The sequence below is a fragment of the Cyprinus carpio genome, unplaced genomic scaffold, assembly GCF_018340385.1.
Source record: "Cyprinus carpio isolate SPL01 unplaced genomic scaffold, ASM1834038v1 S000000030, whole genome shotgun sequence".
Lineage (NCBI taxonomy): Eukaryota > Metazoa > Chordata > Actinopteri > Cypriniformes > Cyprinidae > Cyprinus > Cyprinus carpio.
In genome coordinates this window covers 71515-88829 of record NW_024872783.1, presented here as the reverse complement: position 1 = coordinate 88829, position 17315 = coordinate 71515, and the positions used below count along the sequence as shown (strand labels likewise).

Below are 17315 nucleotides of genomic sequence, written 5' to 3'. Positions count from 1 at the left end.
ACATTTTTTGCATACGTGGTGAACATTTAACTGTTCATGAGGTAGATTGCCAGGCGGAAGAAACTGTTCTTGTGCCTGACTGTCCTGTTATTTGCGGCTCTGAAGCGCCGGCCAGATGGCAAAAGTTCAAAAAGGGGGTAACTTCGATGAGATGGATCCAGAGTGATTTTCTGAGCCCTTTTCCTCACTCTGGATGTATACAGTTCTTGAAGGGTGGGCAGGGGAGCACCAATAATTCTTTCAGCAGTCCGAATCAACAAAGTTACTTGAAGTTACTTGAAGTTAAAAACAGCCAGAAGGTCAGACTCAGGAGTGAGTCTTGGAGAGTGTGTCTCAAAAGACCGGGACACACCAAGCTGACGGTCGGCTGTTGGCCAACGTCGGGCCGACGACGAGCGTCAGTCGGGCTAGTTTGTTTGGTGTGTTCCACTCGTCAGCTCTCGTCAGGTTCACTTCGGCAGTAGTTTACCCAATTCAACATGTTGAATCGGCGTTGGGGCCATCGGCGAGAGTGAGAGCTCTGATTGGATGTTCAGTTCAGCGAACGAGTCAGTGCCTGAGAATTCAAGCGAAAGTGATGAAAACAAGCTCGTAAATGAAGGCGGTACAGACAAAAGGCTGTTTAAATGTTACATGATCTTTCCCAAACATTCTAATATGCAAATGTTTTCATAACAACATGAGCCGCTTAAAATGATTAAAGTTATCAACATTACTGATATTCAAAATGGCAAGCAAGCGCTGCTTTGTTTACGTTTCGTATATCTGCGTTTATCTCACATATCTTTGTTTCGGTTTTTCCTTTTGAATGACGAATATATTCTACTAATAGCTGCTGATATAGACAGTTCATTCCTCTCACGCATGCGCAGAATGCACTTGTTAGTTTGCCGTCTGCTGTATGCTGTGCGGTGTGTTCGAGTGCAGCATTTTGGTCCGATGCTGCCGACCAAGGCAACAACACAGTCGGCTTTCGTCGCCGCTAGTTCTTTTGAAGTCGGCTTGGTGTGTCCCGGCCTAAAGGGAATGAGCCAAGATTGGTTTGGGTTAGGGATTTTTAATGGTTCTACCAGTCAAAACCATCATTGGCAGATTGACCAATGTAGATGTGTGAATTTTGAGCGGGAGAGGTTCCTTTGTTTCACGCAACACCTTATTTGCATGGTTTATGGTGGTCTGGAGGATTTGTCCAATATTAAGTCAAAGTATTGTAAAAACATTCGTTCCCCCCTGGAATCTCTTTGAAGCTCAAAGAGAAAGTTGACAACTGTCCCTGATAGTAGAGGTGATAATGCCCTTTGAACCAGTGGTGACCGTTAGACATGCATCTGTAACTGCATCTGTAATTTATTTATAACAAGGAAGGAGAGAAAGTTTAAAATGCCTAAAACCTGATCACACATCTTGATTGTCAAGTCAAGTCAAGTCTGCTTTATTGTCAATTCTTCCACATGTACAATACATACATACAGAAAATTTAAATTGCGTTACTCTCAGACCCTTGGTGCATACAGAAAGCACTAACAGTAGAACTTTAAATACAGATAAAATATAAAGTAAAACTTTACAAATATACAAATAGGTCATGTAAAATGAAAGAAAAGTAAAGCACAAGGCACATGGCAGACTGCAAACCAGTGAAGTAAATAAATGTGCAGATATAATGATTGTAGTGCAAAAGAGCTTATTCAGTCTGATTAAAGTGTCAAAAATCTCAGAGAGCGGTTCTTTATTTAAACTGACAGAAGAGGTAGTTGAATGAGGTCCGTTAAATGCTGAATGAGGTAGTGAGCAAACCAATGCTGCACAAAGTGTCTGGTGCAGGTCCCAGTGTGTAGTGGGAGCTGGAGGAGCTGGGGGCGCTGGGGGAGGGGACTGGGGTTCAGAGTTCAGTGGTGCATGGGGAAAAAAGAGGTGAGTGGGAGCAAGGTCGGGAGGGAGTTCAGCTTCCTGACAGTCTGATGAATGAAGCTGTCCTTCAGTCTGCTGGTCCTGGACACGTTGCAGGCGCCATACCACACAGTGATGCAGCTAGTCAGGATGCTTTCTATGGTGCCTCTGTAGAAGGTGCACATGATGGGGGCCTGGGCTCTGGCTCTTCTCAGTTGCATTCAAATGCTACAATAACATGGTGTTAGCATGTTTCTAGCATGTTTAACAAGTTGTTAACATGTTTCTAGCATGATTAGCATGATGCTAGTATGTTTCTAGCATGTTTAGCAAGTTGTTAGCATGTTTCTAGCATGATTAGCAATTCACTAGAATGTTGTTAGCATGTTTCTAACTTGATTAGCATGTTACTAGCATGATGTTAACATGTTTCTAGCATGATTAACAAGTTACTAGCATTTTGTTAGCATGTTTCTAGCATGATTAGCAAGTTACTATCATGTTGTAATAGCATGTTTCTAGCATGATTAGCACATTACTATCATGGTGTTAGCCTTTTTATCATTATTAGAAAGTTACTTGCACATTTCTAGCATGATTGTTACTAGCATGTTGTTAACATGATTAGTAAGTTACTAGCTTGTTGTTAGCAAGTTTCTATGCTAATCCAGCTAAAACCAGTTGATTTAGTAAAAAAAAAAAAAAAAAAAAAAAAAACACGGCCAAAACCCAGCTAAGACCAGCCTGGCCTGCTAAATAAAGTTGCCAAAACCAGCTTGGGAGACCAGCCAAAGCAGTCCATCAGCTTAGGCTGGTCTTAGCTGTTTTTTCAGTAGGGAGTTGTTAAGCTTTGCTATAGCAGTAGTCAGCTTTAATACACCATAAGTCTTATTGTATAAAAGTTTTCACCCCCTCAATAAAAGTCTAAGGGATTTTAAGTGGTTTTGATAGGCTGGTTTATGAAAACCGTAAGCCGGATCAGTTAGAAAAAATACAGCAACTCGAGTCAGACCGGTCTGAAGGTCTGACCCGAGTTTGGTGGTTGTAGCTTTAAAAGTCTAGGAGGGGATACATTTTAAAATTTGGTCTTAGAAGAAGAAGAAGAAGAAGTTTAAATTGGATTTCAGTAAGTTATTAACACAGTCTAATCCATAATGATCCATAATGAGCCTTAATATATTCTGCACTCAAGCACACACATTAAAAGGAAACATTTTAATTATTTATTAATAAACTAATGTTTTCTTGTCGGCTGCAAGATACAATTTATGGTGCTGACTCTCATCTCCACAGTACTGGACGTGCCTTTAGAGAGAAATGCAACCTTCACAGATTACATAATTAGGGAGTATTTGCTTTCGTTTTGAATTGGTTCATTTAAAAGTAGACATTTCAAGCTTTCTGTAGATATATTTCTCATGTATGTGAGGCACCCCAATTTTAAGTAATTTCATTATCAGGAAAAAATTCAAGTGATCGCGAGGGCGCCTCCCTGTCATGCATACGCATTAATAATTTTCCGCACAAACACTTGAATATGAATGGTAATAGAGCACATTTCTTTTAGGTTACAGTATGGTATCCACATTAAAGATAAATCTTCACAAGTCTACAACTGAGACAGATGCAGTTATAACCTGTAAATTGAAGGCTATTTGACGATTTAAAATGATCTAACGGCCGATGCTGCTAGAATTCGTTGATCATTAGTTGTTCTTGATCAAGATTCAACAGATGCATGACTTTCATAAACTTGTTTCAATAAATCTATTTTGCATTAAATAATAAAGATACAAAGCAGGTTAAGTTAAATATTATTGTACACATAATAAAAAAATGGTATAGACTGCAAAAAAATTGAAGTTTCATGTTTTGCATATACATTACAAAGTTAATTATTTTTTACATGCAATTATACAAAATAAAAACAAACAAGTTTGTAATGAAGATAAAATATGTAGACAAATAAGAATAAATGTTGCACGTCGCACTCAGCATCATACATGCCACGTAAATCTTGCACTCTGATATTTTAAGGAATAGGAATAGGATACACTCCTGCATTTAAATGCAGCTGGAAATGTTTTTTTTTTTTTTTTTTTTTTTGGAGTTTTACTTAAATTTTATGAAAGCAAGTAAAGAAGGCTCCCTTTTAAATCATTGCAGTTGTCAATTAATGAAGCTCTTTTTACATTGTGTGCTCTTTGTTGATTATGAGAGAACCTGAGTTTAAATGTGAGGGCTTTTTATTAATCTGTCCATTCTTTTCAGTTTCAATGATTTAGCTAAATCGTGGGCAGGTTTAATTTATTTGTTTCTTGTTTTAGTTAGGCCTAAATAATGGGAGCAAAATTATACAGTGCCTCACATTTTACTAAAATAAAGGAAATAATTAATAAAACACGCAACAATTTCTTAATCAGCGTATAGACATATTATTTTTATAAAGTAGTTATCTGTCAAAATAAAGGACAGGTAACAAATAACGTAGTTAGTTAGTTGACATGTAGTTAGAAAGTATGTGTGTGACAAAAATGCATGCTGTTTTATTAAAGGAATTTTAAAATATAAATTAAAAATGTACTTGTGACAAATATAGGCCTGATATGTGAGAATGCTGACATTTTGCATGTAAATCCATATATTTTTTATGCATTTAGCAGACGTTTTTATCCAAAGCGACTTACAGTGCATTCAGGCTATCAATTTTTACCTATCATGTGTTCCCGGGGAATCGAACCCCCAACCTTGCGCTTGGTAACGCAATGCTCTACCACTTGAGCTACAGGAGCACTATATATGTAGCCTAGCTCACTAAAATAGCCTACCACTTTTAATGCTCCGATGAAAAGTAAAACACCATTTCTTTAGGATAATATAACACAAAATTCATATTATATAAATAATACTGCACACCTGTTAAATGTTTCAAATCTAAAATATGGTGTAATACTGTGTAGCTTATGCTGGGTACACACCAAAAGATTTTTTACATCTTATAAGATTTTCAAAATGTGATAGACCACAAACATGAGGATAAAAAATCCTAGATTTAACCGTTTTGCTTCTGTGGTGTGCCATGATGTGACAAAGACAGCACACCACACACGAACAGATTTTCAACCAGAGTTTCGACTGTAAACACAGGAAATCTCGCAAAATCTTGCGAGACTTCAGAAAAAGCTGATCCTCCATCTCTGCTGTCCACATCAATTTCACTTTGTGCTGCGCCATGACTGCTTCCGTCTTCCATCATCTTGCTTTCTGATTGTATATTGTTTCGTTTCACATCATAATCTCCAGAGCGTGCGCGCGTTTGTCCCCCCACACATCAGGATTTCTGATCGTAAATATTAAACATGTTGAATATTTACGATTCGCGATCGGGGTGGCTCCGTCGTTCTTCCGATCAGGTTCTTAACACACTCCACACCAAGGGAAAATCTGATAAGATAATCTGTAGAACCATCAAGATAATCGGGACATAGCTTGGATTGTCGGAAGGGGGGAAATCGGCCCAAAATCAGCCCAATTATCTTTTGGTGTGTACCCAGCATTAGAGAAAATATAAGCACAGGCGCTTGACATTTATCCTGCTTGAATTCATTCTAAGAAATGCACATAACTTCATAACTACTAAATTTTTTATCTGTGAATATTAAATATTTTAACTACAGTGTTTTTCTGAATTTTCCCCGACTGCAGCTGTCAAATGTAACTCATCAGGCAAAGCTGATGGCTATTTGCGAAAATGTGCTTTGATGTGTTTGTTTGATAACTTATGGTTACAACACCATTCGGTGGCCAAAAGCTGCAAATGCAGCGCCCACAGCAGTAAAAAGCTCATTCTGGTTGGCCTCCTACTGTAGCCTATATAGGTTGAGTGGATGGATGGATCAGAATAGAGGGTTCATGTATGTGTTTTTCCTGCAGGTGACAAGTGATCTGTTTGATATCATGTCTGGTCAGACAGACATTGATCACCCACTGTGTGAGGAGTGCACGGACGCACTACTGGACCATCTGGACACACAGCTCAGCATGACAGAAAATGAGTGCCAGAATTATAAGTTAGTATCACTCACACTCAAAACATCTCAAGTAACCTACAGCTGCTTTACTTTATTATTCTGTAAGTGGGATGTGTCATTTGCCTGGTTTAAAGGGTTTGTATCATTATTTTTGTCATTAAACATTTTTAGTTAGAACATGACTGACATCATTGACTCCAGCGGGTCACTCATTTGGCTGTGAATTGTTAGGAGCTGTTTAGAGTTGCTGTCTCAACTGCCAGAGGAGGAGGAAGCCAGTCTACTGAATGCACTGCAGCAGTTGAAACAAGAGGAGGAATCTCTGATCCAGGAGCTGGAGAGCATTGAAGTGCAGCGCGAAGCCGTGGCCAAAGAGCTGGCTGAGGGACGCAACCATAGCCAGCTGATGGACACTGAAGAACTTCAGTACATATGAATGAGAATATTTACTAAGAAGTCATATCATTCTTTCTTTTTGCCGTTATTTTACAGAATAGTGGAGAAGTTAAAGGAAAGTACAGGGAGGGGGTGGGGGATGGGATTGAGACATGACCCAGGCCGAACGTAACACAGGGTCTCCATGAGCTTTACAGCTCTTTATATATAATACTGGAGTAACACTTAAAATAATTTAAAAATGCATATGGAACTGTGGCAGTTCCATCTGCATTTAAAAAAAAATAAAAATTAATAACCATCATCTTGGAAACAGAGCTTACTTGTGTGTTTGCTCAGAGAGCCATTTTATTAGTCTCTTTGAGGTCTTGTTCAATGGTGATATGTGCTGCTCCACCTGGCTCCGTAATAGGGGAATCCCTGTTCCCCAGGGTGACACTAATGCAGGGGTGTCAAAGTCGGAGCCCTGCAGAGTTTAGATTCATCCCTAATTAAACACACCTGATCCAACTAATCAAGTCCTTCAGGCAAATTAGAAAAACACACCTTATAAGTATTGAAACACAGTTAGAACTAAACTTTGCAGGGCTCTGGCCCTCCAGGAACTGAGTTTGACACCCCTGCACTAATGGATAGTATGTAAGAGGCACACTACCACACAGCGATTTTCCTTGCTCACATAAGCTGCAGATTTGCTGTTATAACATCTTTCAGTAAGAGCCTCTTTGCAAATCTTACTTACTTTGCTTGTATTATAAAATATTCATAATGCATTCTGTGTACTTCTCAAACTGTTAAGATTTATATCAGTGCTAAAAACTGACAGCTTTGGGGGAAGCTAGCTATTTTTAGTCTAAAATGTGAGGCCTGTCTGGAAAGTATCCAGCCATGTAATATGAAAAATAGAGACATCACCTTTGAACATGACCTTTGAAATTGAAGAGATTTCAGACCGTCAGTGAGATTAGAGAAAATACGATGAGGCAGCTAACCAAGGTGTCTACTAAGAATACTACAGAGTAATTTCAAAAGTTAAATACATTCAAGAATAACTGTGTGAGGTCACAACGTGCCTACATTGAGGAGGCGTCATTGTCTTGTGTACAATGTTTCTTGTATCTTATACCTTTTTTGAGAAAAGTCTATTTATCATATTAAATGGTTCGATACTTTCCTGACAGCCCTCATATGTCATACATGATTTGCAGTTGTAGTAGTAGCATTTTTATAGTGCATTGAACATGTTTTTCATTAAAGATTAAGGAAAAATTGATTCCTCATAATGATACTTTTAATTTATTTATTTTTTGTCAGTTTCCCGGTAAATGCCCTCATCTTTGTCTGTTTCTGTCTCAGGTATCAAAAGGAGTACTGCGAGTTTAAGAGACAGCAGCTGGAGTTGGATGATGATCTTAAGAGTGTGGACAATCAAATGCGTTACTGTCAGATTCAGCTGGACAGACTCAAGAAGACCAACGTTTTCAATGCCACCTTTCATATCTGGTTTCATATCTCTTTATAAAAAATTTTTTTATTTAGTGGTTTAAGACCACCATCAAAACAGAAATATGTGTATATTTAATAAGATGATTTAAAGCATTTATATGCAAAATAGAATTGTGTAATCTCTAAAATCAGGTTTTGCTTAAACTGCTTATGATGTAGAAATATAAACTTTTTAAATTTTCTTTTTTTTTTCTACCTTTTTCTCAGGCACAGTGGGCAGTTCGGAACAATAAATAACTTCCGCCTAGGCAGATTACCCAGTGTACCAGTGGAATGGAATGAGATCAATGCAGCCTGGGGTCAAACTGTACTTCTGCTGCATGCACTTGCAAACAAGATGGGACTATGCTTTCAGAGGTGGTTGAATAACAAAAAAATATTTACAACTAGATAGATAGAGCTTGTAGACAAACTTTGATGCCTTGTCTGAAAGTACGAGATTAAGCAATGAAACTGCATTATACCTCAGCAGACCTTTAAGAAACCTCTTCAGACAGACACACTTAGACCTGATCAGACCCCAATAAACCTCATTATACCAAATCAGGCTACTTTAGACCTCATCAGAACCCTAATGAACCACAATTTACTTCCATAGACAATTTATCAATTTTAAATTTGACCAAGTTGCATCTGTAATGTATCTCAATCCACCTCCTGAAGTGGTTTGAGTGATCTGATTATTCTCAGATGCATTTCAGAGGGCGTTGTAGGCGTCTATCTTGAAAACCATAAATTTCGCCACGAGAGGCTGAGTAGAGGAAAACTAACTTGTCAGACACTCTTGCTGATAATAATCATAAATCCTAATGCATTCTGTAGATTTATTTGCATGTGAAACAAAGTTGTGCATCAGATACATTCCATAATTGTTTCACTGGCATACAAATTGGTGTCCAAAAGTCATGATAAATGACATTAAACAGCATTAGAAACCTATTAGCAGTCAGCAAAAAATAAGAATTCCACTGTCACACCCTCTCTCCATACCTGTAACACACAGGTGAACAGATTATATATTCTTACTACTTTTGCCACCACCAGGTGCCGCATTTAATGCAAAAAAATGGGTTCAAAATAATAGAACTGTACCTGGTTCTTACATTCCGGACCCTAATTATTACAACTAATGATTACACATACATTACACATGCAGGGGAATACAAAAAAAAAAAATGTTTATTTAAAGTCCATCATAAAAAAGATGATCCAAATTCTGTTTTCTCTTTAAAGAAAAAAGTAAAAAAATATATATATATAGTTAATTCAGTCAAAAGTCATATTATCCAATTAAAGGGTTGGTTTGGGTCTTGATCCAGACTTGTCTCACGGGTCCTCTTCTGTCTGGAACCACTTCGGTTATCTTTCCAGTGATCCAGGAGTTGCGGGTTGCAGAATCATCCACTACCAGTATGTCTCAAGGAAAGAAATTCTGCTTGATCTTTGTCCATTTATGTCGTTTATGCAATTGTGGTAAGTACTCCTCTAAGTCCACCTTTTCCAAAATAGGTCAGCCATGTATTGGACTTGATTCCATCTTTACTGTGCATACATGTCCTCTTTCTGAAACAGCCCAGGAGGTAAACATGGTTTAGTTTTAAGAAGCAGAAGGTGATTTGGAGTTAATGCTTCCAAGTCGTTTGGATCTGTGGATTCCTTGGTGATGGGTCTACTGTTGAGAATTGATTCCACTTCACAGAGCACTGTGTAGAGTGCTTCCTCGTCCAGACATTGTGTCCTCAAAGTAGAATTAACGACCTTTCTGACAGAACAAATCTAATTTTCCCATGCTACTCCATGATGTGATCCAGTGGGAGGGTTGAAGGTCCATTTAGTTCCTTTTAAGGAGAGTAAATCATTGATCTGTTCCAAGTTCCATCTTTCAATGGCTTGTCTCAACTAGCACTCTCCGTCGATAAAGTTAATGCCATTGTCTGACCATAACTCTTTGACCTGTCCTCGTCTTGCAATAAAGCTTTGTAATGCATTAATGCAAGAATCTGTGTCCAGTGATGAAGCAACTTCAGGGTGTACAAACACGTGACGATAACTCCATATCTTTTCACAAGACTCCTCCCATGTTTGACTTCAAATGGGCCTAAGTAGTCAACTCCAACATGACTGAAGGGAGGTTCTTCAGAAGAAACTCTATCTTCAGGCAAGTCTGCCATCTGTTGTTGACCTGCAGCTCCATGTATCCGCAGACACACCACACATCTTGCCAAGATCTTCTTTATAGAACCACTAACACCAGGGATCCAGTATCTCTGCCGTAGTCTTGACAACAAATTATTTCTACCTCCATGGCCAACCTTTCGTCAGCAATATGAAGCTAATATGGCAGAATGTTTTAACTCTTCAGGCATGGCAGCCTTACATCGCCTCAATGTCAGACATCAGAACAACAGGCTCTTTCCTGAACCTGGTCAGGACTCCAATCAACGTACTAGCCAGATCAGGACCACTCAGGAGTTGTGCATTGAGTGATGCACCTTGAAATGATGCTGCACAATCAAAGACAATTCGGATCTTCCCTTTCTTTGGATGGTATGCCCTGTGGTGTGGGATACACCAAACCTTTCCATCACTGCGTGCCAGATCTGTGGCTGGCACTCTCTCTGCATAGCCACTGGATATAAGGTTATTCATGAAAGCAGTGTAATCCTTATAAAATAATGCATTGTGCATTGTTCTGGAATGTTGCGGTTGTTAGGCATACTTATCTTTCTGTCCTTCAAAGGTAAAGCAATACTGTAATGGCCATCAACTAATTTCAAAGTATTGTTAACCATTTTTAAGAACCTGCTGTCCTTCTTTGAAAGTCCTGGCTGTTCCTCCTGACTACATTCTGGAAAGTCTGTCTTGAACTGTTGTTTCCAGAGTTCATCAAGTGTTACAGCAGAAATTCTGTTGATGGTAACTGCAGACTGATACACGTCAGGTCTATCACAACATCCTCCACCAATAGGACCATTTACCATCCAACCAAGCATTGTCTTGATGGCATATGGCCCTTTATCCACACACCTAATGATGTCAAGTGGTTCCAAAGCTCTGGGCACGTTCATGCCTATCTGAATCTCCACATTTGCATCTATCACAGGCAAGTACACTGTGACGAGTGGGGCGGGGCCGAGAGCCGTGGGAACGGAGCGAGGCCAGTGGAGTGATTGTGAAATGAGCAACACCTGCTCCACTCACCGGTCTCGAGTCCCGCGGAGGTGATCGGAAGGATACAAAAGAGGAGCGACGACAGTGAAGGACAAGAGAGGACCAGGCCTGGGCTTTATTTTGTGGTTTGGTTTTTGTTTGTGCGTGGCAGTCAACCGTGACGGGCTGCCACGCTGTTCTATGTTTATTTGATTATTAAAGTTTTATTTGAATGTCCGCCGGTTCCCGCCTCCTTCTTCCTGTGATTGTGAAATTTGTATATCGTTACATATACGTTTCAAATGAGGCCATTTATGCAGATCTTCCTATCGTGGGATGTTACTCCTATTAACAAGCATCCTGTGTTATGTGAAGATATCTGGCATTTCACATTACCAGCCACTGTCCAGTCCAGCCACTTCCAAGTCTGATACAATACAACTGTCCACAATTTTCTCTTGGTCTATGGTGCGCAAAAGAATCTTTGTTTTTCCTCCCAGAGAGATTCAGTCTATCCATCAAACCCATTGTGCAGAAGGATGCTGAACTGCCCAGGTCCAAAAAAGCATAGGTCTCCACTATCCTTTGACCTCTCTTTGATTTTAACTTTACTGGTACGATGGCAAGCATAAAGTCTTGTTCACCGTCCCCAGTAAGACCACTGGTTTGAACTGTAACTAAACAACTGCCCACTGTATTCTCTTACCTTTCTCTACATCTGCTCCCTTATCATTGTGGTGGGTTTGAAGCATACTAGGGTGCCTTAAACCAGTTAAACAAGTTTTGCAAGAGTGACGTTTCCTACAAACCTTACTGATGTGACCAGTACACAGACAGCCAAAACAAACTCGTCTTTTTTTAGAAAATCAGTCTTCTCACTTTGAGCTCTCTTCTCCAACAGAGTAAAAAACTTCAGCATGTGTCCACCTTTGCAGTACAGGTCTTTTCATGTAAATTTCCATCTTTAACCTTGTGTTCCATTAGTGTCTTTTCAACTGTAATAGCAGCAGTGGCAAAGCAACTTCCTTTAGCCTTTGAGCAAGGTGATTTTGCACTGTTGCCTTCTTTAATTGCCACCAACTTTGGTGCATCCTGTAGGTTTCCAAAGACAGAATCTGTCATGATTTTCACTTGTTATTCCATAAAAGTCACAATATCAACAAACATAGCTCTCCAGTTGTTGTGGTTGCCCTCTGGTGTACTGTTCCAAAAAATGCAGGCTATCTTCAGCATTATCAGTCTTTCCCTCAATTACCTGTTCAAAGGACCGCAAGAAAGCATGGTACTGTAGAGGGTCCCCATCAAATATTTGGATATCTCTCTTAGGCAGTGATGCAAGACAATGCTGATGCGCCAGCACTGATGTTATCTCATTCTGTTTTTCCATTATAGACAACATGGGGTTCTGGTCACTGTTAATGTTTGTGGAAAAGAGTGTATGGAAATCTCTACGATGAGACACTGAAGGCGCAGTAGTATTTGGAACTGTGCTCTGTCTCATGAACTCCAAGGGCATCTGCTGGAGATGCATGACATTGTCTGCCTTTTTCTGTTTTGGCCTTCCAAAGTGTCAATCAGCATTTCCAGTCACTGGTTTTCTCTTTTCATCCTTTCCAAGATTATGTGGAACAAAAGTCTCTGCATCAGGGTTAAGAGCTTCAACTGTTTTTCCTTTTATCTTAAAATATGACTCCATGCCTTTAGATCGATAAGAAGCAGAACTCTGCTCACCAGATCCAGAGGTCTTTAAAACATTTACTTTTGCCATTGATGTGTCTATATCAACTGTCCAAAACGTCCTGGTGAAACTCAACGTCATGTGAACAAGGCCTGTTGACTTCTGAAATCCACACTTTGCCATCATTAATAAATCCTTGATTGTATTGGAACCATGCATTTTGTCTTTCTTGTTCATCAGATGGAATTAAAGGCATCAGGTTGTGCAATGCAGTGGCATTTTCAGACAATTGTAGCAAAACATCAAACTGTGCTTTAACTTGAGCATCCCTCATGTGCTCTTTGAGAGACAGTATTTGGTTCTTTAATTTGTTTACTTCCTCTTTACACTGTTTCTGAATTGAAATCTTAATCTTGCTTGCCAAAGCCTTTGCAGTCAGAGTGATTTTTCTTTTCTCCATTATAGATGACGTTGAGCCAGCCCTTGATCCACTCATTTTGTGCATACAGACAGATGCAAATAACCAATGCAGTATAAATCCAACATGAAGCCAACAACATCAGTAGCCACAGCGATCACATACAGGCACAATATAATATCCACGCACTGAATCCAATGTAAAACCAACATCAATAGCCACAGCATTCACATGTAGGCATTATATAATAACCAAGGCGCTGAATCCAACCACACACACCAGTCGTCCACTCCAAACACAGCGAATCCAAACCCGATCAGCGGCAATCAATTCTCGCTATAAACAACAGCAACACCAAACTTCAACAAGTAGCAATAACCCCTACAAACTGTGTTCAAACAAACAAACTGTAACACAGTACAAAACACAGCTTACATACGATGCATACATTGTGTGTGATGCTATCGGGCGGCTGCCACTCTCCAGATAATCAAGCCGTGACTGCATGTATGGTCTCAATGACTGATAATCCCTTTTGTCGTGGACATAGAGTAGATTTTGCTGGCAAATGTAGGCGACTGTCTTGAAAAGCATAGATTTCACCGTCAAGAGGCGGAGTAGAGGAAAACTAACTTGTCAGACGCGCTTGCTGATAATGATCATACATCCAAAGACTGCATTCTATAGATTTATTTGCATGAGAAACAAACAAGGTTGTGTATCCAATACATTCTATAATTGTTTCACTGGCATACAAAATGGTGTCCAAAAGTCATGATAAACGACATTAAACAGCATTAGAAGCCTTTTAGTGGTCAGCAAAAATAAGACTTCCCCCGTCACCCCCTCTCTCCATACCCCAAACACAAAGGTGAATAGATGATATATTCTTACTACTTCTGCCACCATCAGCTGCCGCAATTAATGCAAAAAATGTGTTCAAAATAATAGAACTATACCTGGTTCTTACAGGTATTTACACTTGGTCATTTCATGAAAGCTATCTAATAAGTAAAAACACACGTGGCCAAGTATAAACAAGCCCTAAGAAAAAGTGACCACATCAGTCATTACAGAATTTTCTGTTGCTTGTGGGGTGTTGCTGGCATGTTCATATCATATCGCTAGTGTGACTAGGCATGTTCCTAGGTGGTGTTAGTGTGTTTTAGCATGGCATGATTTTTTTCCAAACAGGTAAAGCAGAAACCCTGCCCAACAACTGATTCTAAAGATTTTATTGGTTATTTTAGTCAAAGCTAACACTTGCTAACACTTGACCTAACACCTGAGTCTCCACCTTCTGAGCAGGTTGTTGAAGTCATACAAGACTTGAGGTAGGGAGGCATCACCACGACATATAGGTAGAAATAATGAGTCACTGGATCCAAGTCTGCAACATCTGAGCACACATAGCCTAGTGGCTTGTATTCATTATGCCTCAACCTCCACCAGAATGGTTTGCTGCACTGTTTCTGGCACAGACTGGATTGCCGGATTATGCACATTGCTGTCTTAAGAGATGTTTACCTCATGGTCCCAGGTTCCCCCAAAGTGAGGAGCACTTGGTGGGTTATGGTGAAACCATATCTTCTGCTCTGCAAGCAGCTCCTGACGCTTAGGTGACATGGCATTGAAGGTCTCACATAGTTGATCCCCTCCAATGAAGTTGGTGTCATTATCACAGAGTAGTTCCATGGGCTTGCCTATGCAAGTTATAAAATTCCATAGAGAAAGCAGGAATCCATCAATGTCCAGATGTCTAGATGAACACACCATGTTGTCATACATTTGTAAAGAATCCCCTACCTTTTTTTCTTGGTGGGGACCAATTATGACTGCAAATGGGCCAAAGCAGTCTACCCTAGTAGAATAAAAAGGTGGCTGATGTTTACGGATGATTTCTCTACATTACTTTGATTTATTTAACATTTATTAAATTTATTATTAGGCTGCTTCATATTAGTGACTGCCTGATGGAAACAAGTTATTTCTGAGCTCGGCTTTCAATTGTGACCAGTGGATTTGAAAAATAAACGTGATAGTTTGATAAAAAAAATAAATTGATAGCCCAATAATTCATGGATTCGCTAGTGTTGTCTGCAATCTGATCTCCAGTGAAAGGCTTCTGCACACAAAAAGAAAAGCTCTATATGAAAAGGCAACATAATGAAGTGAGTGGATTTTCCTGATGGATCTCATATCCATCCATAAATATAAGCATATGCCACTCTTATGTCCAGTTGTATCTCCCTGTGCATTGTTTCCAAAGGAACCACAGCACTGGCTTGCATACCTGTTGGAGCATACTTTTGACGTTTTTGCTAATGGCAATGGTTTGTTGATGGATTATTCAGAGATTATCCCTGATTCTGAAAAGAACAGTTAAAACAATTCTGCCTTTACTATCGTGTTGCACCATATGGTGTGGAATGAACCGAGACTTTGCTATTTTGCATTCCTCCCCTACAGTTATCTTAGTCAAATACCTAGCTGACTCCAACTTCACAATTTCAGTGCAGTAAGCCTTCACTCTCTAAGGATCTCGTGCCAGTCTGCACTTCGTGCTTCGTAAACTGGGGAGCACAGCCTCTTTACCTGGCATGGCGTGGTATAGCAGTTCTCGATTCCAGTCCTTGCGCACCCCTGCTCTGCACATTTTGTATGTCTCTCTTTGTTAACACAGCTGATTCAGATAATCAGCTCATTAGAAGTGAGATCTGTGCATGAACTGTGTTCTGATTGACATGGTTTATACAGAGTGTTCATTGACTGTGTGGTTTTTCCAAGATGTCGCCTGTGTATTCGGCTTGCCGTCTGTTGCTCTCTTGTTTGCTTGTCTGGTTGTCTGCTCTGTTTTTAAACTGCTACACGCTTTTAATCTATGGCCGTCAATCACTCTTGGATATCCGCAACTCTGTTGCAAACACATTCACCAACTCTTACACTTTAGATGTGGACTGCTCCTTTTACAATATTAATGAATCGTTCCAAACAGTTATCCTGGATTGTATCCGCCGGTGGCCCCTCAACATCCTGTGGAGAAAGTGAAGGAGGAAACGAGGCAAGCGCAGAGGATACATCGTGAAGCTGAAAGCTCATCTTTGGGCTGGCTTTCTCTCGGATGCTTCCAACGAATCGTTTTACGGCGGCTCTACTACCTGACGCCCGCTGGATATGTGAATGGCGAGCCATTCAGACCATCACGCACTACAAGCCCCCGCCACAGGCCTGTGATAATGACACATCACTCCTTGATGCACTCAACCACTTTCATTCACGGTTTGAAATGCAGAATGACACACCTGCACAAAAACTGCCCATACCTCCCAACGACCAGGTGCTCTGTCTGTCTCCAGCCGATGTAAAGAAGACCCTATCTAGGATAAACCCACGCAAGGCTGCGGGTCCTGACGACACACATGGCTGAGTACTGAAAGACTGTGCTGCACAGCTGACAGATGTCCTAACAGATATCTTCAACACCTCGCTGAGCCAGGCAGTCGTCCCCACATGTCTCAAATCCACAACAATCATTCCGGTACCAAAAAAATCACCCGTGTCCTGTTTAAACGACTACCGTCCCATAGCACTGACTCCAATCATGATGAAGTGCTTTGAGAGGTTAGTCATGCACAACATAAAAACCAGCCTCCCCAACACACTCGATCAGCTCCAGTTTGCATATCGTCCAAACCGATCTACAGATGATGCAATTTCCTCCACCCTCCACCTGGCTCTTGCCCACCTAAAAAATAAAGACTCCTATGTCAGAATGGTGTTCATCGACTTCAGCTCAGCATTCAACACAACAATCCCACAACAGCCCATTAAGAAACTAAACCTGCTGGGCCTTAATAATTCCCTCTGTAATTGGATTCTGGACTTTCTAATTGGAAGACCTCAGTCAGTTTGTGTCGGCCACAACACCACGAGCACTACCACACTGAGCACAGGTGCTCCAAAAGGCTGTGTGCTCAGCCAGCTGCTCTTCATGCTGCTGACCCACGACTGCACTGCCAAGTTCAGCTCCAACCACATCAAGTTTGCAGATGACACAACGGTGGTAGGTCTCATTAGCAACAGCGATGAAATGCACTACAGAGAGGAAGTGGCACAGCTGGCTGAATGGTGTGGCACTAACAACCTGTCCCTCAATGTGGAGAAGACAAAGGAGGTTGTGTAGGACTTGAGGAGAAACTCCGTTGACCACCCCCCAATGACCATTGACAGCTCGACTGTGGAAAGA

General features: G+C 40.4%; 1 protein-coding gene across 1 annotated transcript in view; it reads left to right on the top strand.

Annotated features, from left to right (window-relative positions):
- Positions 1–17315, top strand: part of becn1 (beclin 1, autophagy related) — a 158647-nt gene that overhangs the window by 119787 nt on the left and 21545 nt on the right. The window contains exons 6-9 of the mRNA XM_042753804.1: positions 5824–5960; positions 6153–6347; positions 7674–7820; positions 8031–8180. Coding sequence (XP_042609738.1) covers positions 5824–5960; positions 6153–6347; positions 7674–7820; positions 8031–8180 — 629 coding nt within the window. The remainder of the gene's footprint in view (positions 1–5823; positions 5961–6152; positions 6348–7673; positions 7821–8030; positions 8181–17315) is intronic.